The sequence below is a fragment of the Tupaia chinensis genome, unplaced genomic scaffold, assembly GCF_000334495.1.
Source record: "Tupaia chinensis unplaced genomic scaffold, TupChi_1.0 Scaffold000159_1, whole genome shotgun sequence".
In the NCBI taxonomy this organism is placed as follows: Eukaryota; Metazoa; Chordata; class Mammalia; order Scandentia; family Tupaiidae; genus Tupaia; species Tupaia belangeri.
The window spans coordinates 3,571,814-3,581,577 of NW_006159630.1; the positions used below are offsets into that span (position 1 = coordinate 3,571,814).

At 52.8% G+C, this 9,764-nt stretch overlaps 1 protein-coding gene across 1 annotated transcript in view; it reads left to right on the forward strand.

The window, feature by feature from the left end:
- Positions 1-486: 486 nt before the first annotated feature.
- CYTH1 (cytohesin 1) overlaps positions 487-9,764 on the forward strand; it is a 60,148-nt gene continuing 50,870 nt past the window's right edge. The window contains exon 1 of the mRNA XM_006145705.3: positions 487-676. Within this exon, the coding sequence (XP_006145767.1) occupies positions 649-676 (28 nt within the window). The 5' untranslated portion in view covers positions 487-648. The remainder of the gene's footprint in view (positions 677-9,764) is intronic.

Sequence of the window (9,764 nt, forward strand, 5' to 3'; positions counted from 1 at the left end):
AAGTACACATGCCCTATGGCAAAAAATCTTTAAAAAAAGAAAAAAGAAATAGAAATTAGAACAGGGGTGAAATTGAACTTACATCAGGAGTTTGGGGTGTGTGTATGTATGTGGAGGGAGGTAGATCCTCTAAAACCTGCCTTCTGCTTTTAGCCTGGACCTCATAACGTAACGTACCGTAAGATTAGGATCTCTTAGTCCTTCTCTGGAGAGATGTGCTGCTGCCTCACTGTGAGAGGAGCAGGGCTTTTAAAGGTTTGGTTCTAAGAAAGTACTGGGGGCGGAGAGCAGAGCAGCAGCGAGTGCCACCCGTCACCGTGGTGAGTCCAAATGCTGCCACTAAGCCAGCTGGACTCCAGCATAAGGCTGCTTTCAGGGAGGGAGGTGGTTAACCGCCAGGAAGGTGCTTGAGCTTGACTTCGGGAACTGGGAGGTGGCAGTGACTAGGAGTGACGTCTCTGGAGGCTGATTGGCCCAGGCATGCTGCCAGCCACCCTTCAGTTCAGGAAGCAGCTCTGAGCCGTCCTGGCGGCTAGACAGCCCCACAGGTATTCCTGGCCCTGCCCAGGCAAGGAAGACTTGGCTTGAACTAGTTACAGCTCTCCACTGGTCGGAGCACACCTCTCCGGTCCACTGTCAAGGAACAAGATGGTCCTGAAAACCGAAGAGGAGGATGGTGAGTCTCAGCCCCAGGCCAGGCGGAGGGAGTTCTAAGCATCTCTTTTGGTCAGTATGTGAGGTCCTGTGAGGACGGTCTGTGTCTCGGGGAGGCATCGAGGGCCAGCCTAGACTATGGTCGGTGTGCTGTGTTTTCAGAGGGACAGCATGGTGCCTTCCAGTTCAGAAGCCGAGGCTCTCGCGGACGGTGACGTGGACTGTCCGAGCTGGGAGAATGAGGTCACTGGCGTGTGTCTAACCAGAGGTGCCCTCCGGCCTTGGCCTTCACCGGCGTGTTTCTGGTGGACAGCATTTCCTCCTTGGTGGCTGTGCTGTACTTCCTGTATCTGGGTAACAGGCGGTCAGAAACCCTGGGATCGAGAAGTGCCCAGGATGAACCCGATGCTAAGCAGTGGGGACATTAGGGACCCATTCAAAGTACCAGTGAGACTTCAGCTAAATACCCCTCCTTTTCATGAAATAAAAGTGCCGGTGAGACTTCAGCGAAATACCCCTCCTTTTCATGAAATAAAATGTGGCCTACGAGAAAAGGCAGTTAGCTTGGCCTTCCCCTTTTCGGTGTCCGGTGAAGACTGCTTGAAGTCACACCGGGTCTGGGACTTCCTTCATTGCTCCACACCCAGACTATAAACAGCAAGCTATGAGTAATGGGATGACGAACTTGGTGACTTCGAAATCCCCAGAGGTGCCGAAAGACTGTGTCTTAAAGTGCCCGGTCAGGGCTGCAGAACTTTCTGGAATCATGGGAGTCTGTGTGGCCGTGCAGTTGCCACAATGCCGTCAACCGGCAGTATTGTAATGCCACAGGTGCACGCCCTGCTTCAAAACTGTTGATAGAAGGTGGAAGTGGGGTGCAGCCTACATTTCAAAGTAGATTTTGTGAAAGAATAATAACCCTGGGGTCATTGTTAGTCTCCCCTCCTCTGGTTCACTACAGAACACTTTAAACCCTGAGAAAACATGTGCAAGAGGCAGGCCGGCCTTCCTCGGCTCGGTCACACGTGCTTCCTTTTCCCCAGTCATCCAGCCTTCAAGGATCCTGGGTACCTCCACGTGTGCCTGGCCCGTTGGCAGGCCAGCTGGCTTGGGGACTTGAGCGGGGGTTAGCATGTGGCTCCGAGACCACGGTTGTCCCATTACCTTCTGTGCTGTGGAAGCTGGGCCTGCGGCACGTCGTAGTCTCACCTAGTGCAGAGGCGGGATTTTATAACCTGGCCACTGTCCTTGGGGTGCTTTGCAAAGCCGCACTTCTGGGACAGACTCTGGGGCAGATTCTGGGACAGAGGGACGCCCAGGCTTTTACACCGGTTCTTTTGCATTTGAAGGGCGCAGTACTGGACAGTTCAGGCGGGGCTAGACTGCCCACTTGGGAGTCCACACGAGCCAAGGCCTCCAGTTCCAAAGGGCGCAGCTGTGAGAGCGGACGAGGACCGTGTGGTTGCGCTGTAGCAGTCGCTGAGTCAGGCTGTCCGGGCAGGCAGCGACCGGTCACTGCCAGTCTCCTGGGCAGGCCTGGCCTCAGACCCACCCAGGAGGTGCTGTTCAGTCTCAACGTCTGGGTCAGAGGGGTCAAGCAGTTCAGCATAAACTACCCCACATGTGTGCTGGTTCCATGTGGGAGTGTCGGGCGTGGGCATGGGTTTAGGTCCAGGAATTTTAGAGGTGAGCTCACCGAGGAACCCTGCTTGCATAGGTCACCTCAAAGACCCGGCTTCTCCATTTCCTTCACCCCCTCCGGGGGGTTGGGGGGTTCCTCAGGTCCTCCTTTTGGGACAGAAGGGAGGGCAGCATTGCCCTTTTAGTCACAGCTAAAGTAGGTGCCCAGGCCAGCCGGGGTACAGATGGCATTTAGGCAGCTGTGAGAGTGAAGAAACCAGTGGAGTTTCCTTTGGCAAGTCCCCAGGATCCCAGGGGAGAAGTGAGGTGTGAGCATGTGCTTCTCACAGAGAGAGCTGCTTGTCCTAGACTCCCTGCCTGAGAGCACACCCGTCAAAGTACCCTGCCCACCTCGGAGCCCTTCCTGCTGCTCAGGCTCAGACCCTCAGGCCAGAGGTCGAGGGGGTTGCCCTCCGTCTCCCTCCTGGCCCGGTCCATCCCAGGCCCATCTTCTCACGCCAGTGTCGTGTGTGTGTGTGTGTGTGTGTGAGCCAGTCAGTGCAGTTCACTGAGCACGATCTCTTAACGGCCAAAAAGTGTGTACTCAGCGTCTCAGTGTGCTTAGTCTTGCCTTTTACTTTTGCTGTAATGCACGTGTGTTTGCCAGGGAGAGAAAACGCCCGCTGGGGAGCGATTACTGTGCTGCAGTTCTCCATCCTCCTCTCAGGATTTTTGGACACAGACACACACACACTCACACACACACACTCACACACACTTTCCCGGCATGGTTTTCCATCCACTGAGTCAGGACTCGAACAATGAAGTCTGCTACGTGGGATCCAGCCCCCTAACCTCCATGCCACCTGCTGGCCCCCAGTCATCTTTTAATGCGTAGTTCTCCTCGATTTGCCTTTGAACACTCCAGAAATGAATTGAAACTCGCTGTGGGCCCCGAGGCTTCACAAGCAGGCAGTAAATCTGAGCTCCCTTCCTGGCGCCAGCTCAGGCCCGGCGTGTGCTGGGCCCTGACGTGTGGCGTGCCCGCCGTCCCCAGCACGTCTCTTCCCAGGCTCCTCACATTCGGTATGCGCTGTTCCCTCTGCCTCTCCACTGCAGAGTCCATTGCTGCTTCCAGCCCTGGCCTGGATGCCCCTCCAAGCTGCTCGGCCACTCAGCACCCCTTGGCCTCCTCCGAGTGCTGCTGGGGACGTGCCCCCCCCCCCCCCCCCCGCCTCTGCTGCACGTGCGGAAATGCTCAGGGTGAGCCGAGCTGAGGTCTCCACAGAGTGAGGGCACACAGTGCCCCCTGCCCGAGGGCAAGCATTTCCTCACGAGGCCTTTACTTCATTCTCACCGAAGGGAATGGTGTGGTTCAGTGTCAGGAACGTGCAAGTTCAGAGTTGAGCTTTGTTGTAAAGTTGAGAACAATAGAAATGAGGAAAAAAGTTTAAGCCACAAGATATAATGTGGGTATAAAATAGTACTTTTTTTCGGAAACTGTTCCAAATAGGATTCAGAACAGTGCCTTCCAATGGGACTTTGATTTTGGGCTTGTGTCTAGAGTGCTGTTCTTGGTGTCACTGCTGCACCCTTCCATTCCCGAGCGCCGTCTTCTTCCTGTGCTGGACTCCTCGTCTTAGACACGTTCCTACTTTCTTTTTAGTCTCCTGTAGAGTATGTACACTGCTGGAGAGAGGCAGAAAGGTGGGTGGGGGAGCGGTGAGAGAGCTCCCCTCACGGGGATGGCCACGCCACAGTCCCTTCTCCTCTCAGGACCTTGGGCACGTCCAGTGTAATTTTCAAGCCACTGGGTCTGGGACTCAAACCACATAGCTGGCCATGTGGGACTGGCTGCCCTTACCTCCACACGACCTGCCAGCCCAGACACGTTTGTTAGGTTAAGGCATCAGCAGACCTAAGGTGCTGGAGCTAGACATTCATGTCCCCTTAGGTGTTTTTCACTGCCTTTCTTAGGGATCAGATTTGTGTTTTGTAGAATCAAAAATGGTTACATCTTTATTTTTAAGCAGGAGCGTGTTTGGCATTGTACAAAGCACACATCATAGCAAGAAACCTGTGTCACCATCTGCTGTGACAAGTTTTGAAGGGACTCGCTCTGGTTTGAGTTTTACAGGCTCTCCTGTCGCGTTCCCGAGAGATGAACTCTCACGGTGCGTACAGAGGCTTAGCTGTCCTTTCTTCTTGATGAAAAGGCAAAAGGGAACGAGGGCTTAGATCCTGCCCTTCTGAAGAAAGCGACCTTTACCCACTGTCAGAGGCTTTCTGTAGCCTTTCAAGTTTTGTTATATAAATTTAGGAGCATAGGACTGGGCGCAGGTGGTCAGGACCCAGAGCCCAGCGAGACAGGAGGGATGTGGAAGGCAGCGGGTGAGTTTTCTGAGAAGCCAGTACTGGCGGAAAGCATGGGCAGGGATTGCGGTCTGGCAGGTGCAGGCCCGGGCATCGGGAGCACATCACAGCTGCCCAGCGCCACCAAGCTAAGGCAGAGGAAGGGCGGACGTGCCCTAGGGAGCCGCAGAAGTCGTTTTCATTCAGTGCTCCTTGTGGTTCAGAAAGGTTCTCTGGGACTCATTTCTGGCTGGAGGCTGATGAAACCTACCTGCAGTTTGCTGCTGGTCCACAGGTGGAGGGCTTGACCTGGAAACGTCGCCGTATCCATCTCCCATTTTCCCTCTGGATACTGACCGCCTTCCGAAGGCTGCTTCGCTGAGTTCAGAGCACTCTCATTTCTGTTCTGTCTGTTTTTGGCTTGGCTCCACCGAGATTCCTTTTTAGAAAAGGATCCTTGTGACCGCTGCCCTCTTCTCCCTCCGCAGAACTCGCACTTATGGCGGTTCGCATGGCTTTGCCTTGCAGCTGGAGCCGTGGACCTCAGCTGGAGTGGTCTTGAAAGGCAGTGTATTCATGGACTTTTAGAGCCACGAAATGCTGTAGGTAATCCAGTCCTGGTCGGCTCTGCAAACAAAAGCAATTGCCTTGGCTCCTTGGAGAGACTCTGGCCACTGAGCCAGTCAGCCAGGCGTTAGGTTAAACAGCCATGGCGGGACCCGATGGCCCCATCGTCATGTGCTCAGAGTCACCCTCTGGTTTTGCTGCTGGCTGCTGACGGGCTGACCTTACAGGCCTAGGAAGTGCGCCGGGAAAAAGGAAGACAGAGAAGTCAAGGGGGCTCCTTGCAGGCCAGCTGGCACAGGAGGACTCACTCTAACACGCTTCCTCCCTAAGAAATGGTTTCTCGCTGCGTGTTCTTCCTCACTCTGCAGAGGCATCACGCAAGTTCCACTTCTGACCTCAGAAGGCCCAGTGCATTCTTCGGCGAGCCAGTGGCCGTTTCCGAATCTTCATTCCTTCTGGCGTCTAAATCACTCTCTCTGTGTTTTCTGTGGAGTCATTATTCTGATCCAGGGAGTTCAGGTGAGAGGCCACATGCAGAATCACAGTGGAATGGGGGTAGAGAGCCTCGTGGTTTAGAACAGGACTCGGGCTTCTTCCCAGAGGAATACTTAGGTATCAGTGTGAGCAGCAAGTGGCCCGTGGCATTTCCACTTCAGCGTGGACTTGATGTTCCTGTGGATCTGAGTTTACAGGAAGGCAGGTGAGGAGAAGGAAGAGCCTCCCTCGCCCTTTCTGCAGGTGGCCCCGGTGTGGAATCTCAGGCACATCCTTCTTTGAAGCCTTCTGTGGCTTTAGAAAACACGTGGCCCACATGGAAGAAGGCGTTTGTGTACGGACGTCAGTTGTACTGTTTCACGGGGCCCAGCCGGGGGTCCTTTCATGTTCCACTTACTGGGTCACCTTGTTCTTTTTAATCACCAAGTGTTGGTTGGGTAGTTTTTAGTTTTTGCAGTTTGGAAGTATACTCATTCAGATCCCTAAATCTGATGAAAGCATTTTGGGTTTTGGCGGTGCAGAATGTACCTGTTCACACTTGCGGTCGCCCGTGGGTGTCTTTGTGTCGCTCTCCTCCGGACAGTGTTTTGTACCCCTAACATTGCGATTTCTACCCGACTCTGATTCTGCAAATGGCATGTTATTCGTGTTTTGATTTATATCTGAAAACTTTAGCGAGTTTGAGCATCTTTCCATGTTTGGCCATTTGTGTTTCTGTTTCTGTAATTTGCCTTTTAAATCCTTTGCTTATTCATTTTTATGGTGCTCTCTTTGTGAATTAAAGAACTTAACTTTGTCATATGCTTTGTGATTATATTGTCCTAGGTATTTTTTTTAGCTTTTATTTTCCACCAGCAGCTTTTTATTTAATTAATTAGCCTATTTTATTATATATAATGCAATTATATATAAACCTCTCTCTATATATATGCTAGAGGGCGCTTGCACTTGCCGGAGAGACAGAGAGAAGGGTAGTGAGGAGAATAGCCCACAGAGGGGTGGCAACTCTGCAATCCCATCTCTTCTGTTTCTCCTTTCAGGATTTTTCTGGGCATAAAGGCACACACTCCTGGCACGTCCCCCAAGCTGTTGGGTCTGGGATTTGAACTATGTAGTCAGTCATGTCCAACCCAGCTACCTCAACCACCAGGCCACTGGCTGGCCCCAGAACCTTTTATTTTAATGTAGCAAATTGAATAGACTCTCTAGTTTAACTGTATCAACCAATGCTTTATCCAAAAAGAAAAAAAAATTTTTTCATTTGTTGTAGGTGTTTGCACTCACTGGAGAGAGGGAAAGAAAGTGAGAGAGCACTTCTCAGGGTATTGATCATGCCACAATCCCTTCTCCATTCTCTTCTCAGGATTTGGGGACTGGGGCATGTATACACGTGCCTGGCATGTTTTTTAAGCTACTGGGTCCAGGAATCAAACCATGCAGTCGACCAAGCAGGAGCTAGCCGCCTTAACTTCCAGCCCACCTGGCTGGCCCTTTTCTAGAATGTTTATGGTCTTTTTTTTTTTGAGAGGTTTTTGCTATAGGGCGCAAGCGCTCACCAGAAAGACAGAGACAGAGAGATAGAAAGCGAGAAATCACCCCCCAGGGGGGATAGCAGCGCCGCAATCCCTTCTTTTCCATTCTCCTCTCGGGATCTTGGGCATGCACGCACACGTGCCCGGTGTGAGTTTAAGCCGCTGGGTCCAGTACTTGAACCGCAGTAGACTATGTGGGAGTCCAGCGACATAGCCATTACGCTAACTGCTGGTCCCATAGAATGTTTATGGTCTTATCTTACATTAAAAAGCCTTTGATTAAGCTAGAATTAATTTTGATAAAAATGAAGTCGGTGTTTAGCTTTTTACCCTGTGGCCAGCCAGCTGTTCGCCCCAGTGCCAGGAACTGACTAAGCCGGTTTTTCTTACTGATCTCAAGTGCTTCCTGCACTTCCGCGCTGGAGTGTCCCCTGCACAGTTTCAGCTGTTGAAGCCCTACATGCTGGAGTGTCCCCTGCGCAGTTTCAGCTGTTGAAGCCCTACATGCTGGAGTCTCTGGTAGCCACCTCTCCTTCACGTGGCCCTCCCCTCACATGCTTCTGGACTGTTCGTGTGTGTGTGTTCTCCTATATATGTGTTTTTCTATGTAACTTTAATAGTCTCTATTACCATGTCTGTAAAATAGTTGGTACTGTAAATAGTATTTTTAATGGACACAGTTGTGATTGTGCACACTGAGGTAGCAGGTGATTTGGATGTATGAATGCAGAATGTAAAGATCGGATCAGGGTAATCAGCAGCTCCGCCACCTCCAGCACTCCTCAGGGAGAGCATTCACACCTGGTCCTTCCTAACTGCTCAAATCTTAACTGTTTTCCTTGTTTCTTTGTCCTGCCTGTGAGGCCAGCTGCAGGAGCCATTCTGCCCTGGGGAGAATCTGCAGTGTTTGGGAGTTGAATCTGGAATGACAGCCAGGGGTTGACACTCCTGGTGGAGTAGGCCACAGGAAACTGTCACAGAGTCAGGGACTGCCACCCTTCATTGGCCAGCTGACCTCCTGTGCACACTCTGGAGGCGAGAGATCTGGCTCCTTTAATCACCGAGCTATGGGGCTAGAGCCCGAGGGCACCCGGCTTTGCCTGCCTCCTGCCCCCCATCACCAGCTTGCCTTGGCCTCCCCCTGCCATGGTTCTCTTTCCTCTCCCTGAAGTTCTATCTCAGCTGCCCCCTGTGATAAGGCAGGAGATAACAGGCCTGTCACCCCAGAGCAGCCCCTCAAGGACAGCTGGACAGAGATGACACTACCATCCCAGCACACACAACTGGCCCAGAGGAAGCACCTGCCCTGCCGGGAGAAGGGGCAGTGGGCTGGAACCGGGCTGCCCAGGACTCGGAAAGCCACCACCCTGGCTGGTGCCTCCTTACTCTTTTCAAACTTTTGAAAACCTCTGGACCCAGGGCCTCGCTGATAAGGGTCTGTGTCCCATCCTGGAGCCAGTCTCCTACTTCAGGTGAGAGTGGGAACGCTCCCCTCTCGAAGTCTGCAGGCCCTTCCAGAGCAGGAGCGGTTTATGCATCTCACTTTTACTAAGAAATAATGAGATTTTATGAAGGATTTTTTAAAATTTATTTTCTCTTTACTCATGGTAGGGCTCGTGCATATGCATCACACACACACACACAGTCTTCCCTCCAGTCTTCCAGTCTCTTCGTATCTTGGACGTTTGGCCGGGGATTTGATCTGTGGGCTCCGTGTAGGATCTGGCTTTTCTTGAACAGTGCATTACCTCTGTGCCCGGAGCCAGCCAGTGGGGTATTTGATGCCCCCAGGCTGGCCTAGAGCCCCGGTGCTTCTTGTTGGACCGTGGCTGGCCGTGTGGAGCCCACTGTCTCTGCTAGGGAGCCGTGAGCACAGCGTGGAGTAGGAGTCTGAGACGGGGATGAATTGAAATCTCTTCACGTGTCCCTTGCACCTTGTTTCTGCTTCAGCAGGGGCTGAAGAAATGAAGATTCACACGCCCCCTGCATGCTGCGCAGCGGGTCAGTGTGGTTCCAGCTGTCCTTGGGCCTGAATCACAGCTGGAGAGAGGGCGGGGGGCGGGGGGGCAGTGGCAGCGGCATCAGGGAGCTTAGCTTGCACCAGGAAGGCTGGCAGCTGAAGCAGTGAGCTATGCACGGAGGCAGGAAGTGCGTGGGGGCAGAAAATGCTTGTTTCTTTGCTGCCAAGTGCCCCATTGGAAAGTGCCCTGTGTCTGTTGCTGTTCTTTGGCGCCCACTGAGAAGCTACCGGTCCGTCCCCTTCCTTCCTCACTGCTGCTTCTTGCTCTTCGGGAAACCTTTCTTTCTCCTGCCTCAGTTCCACACAGGATAGAGCCCCGCTTCCCAGTGAGGCCTCCAGGGTACCGTGGTCGCTCTCCAGCTTGCTCTTTTTTTTTTGGAGAGGTTTTTTCGCTATAGGGCACGTGCGCTCGCCAGACAGACAGAGACAGAGAGACAGAAAGCAAGAAATCACCCCCCCCAGCGGGGATGGTCACGCCGCAATCCCTTCTCCTCCATTCACCTCGCGGGATCTCGGGTACTGTC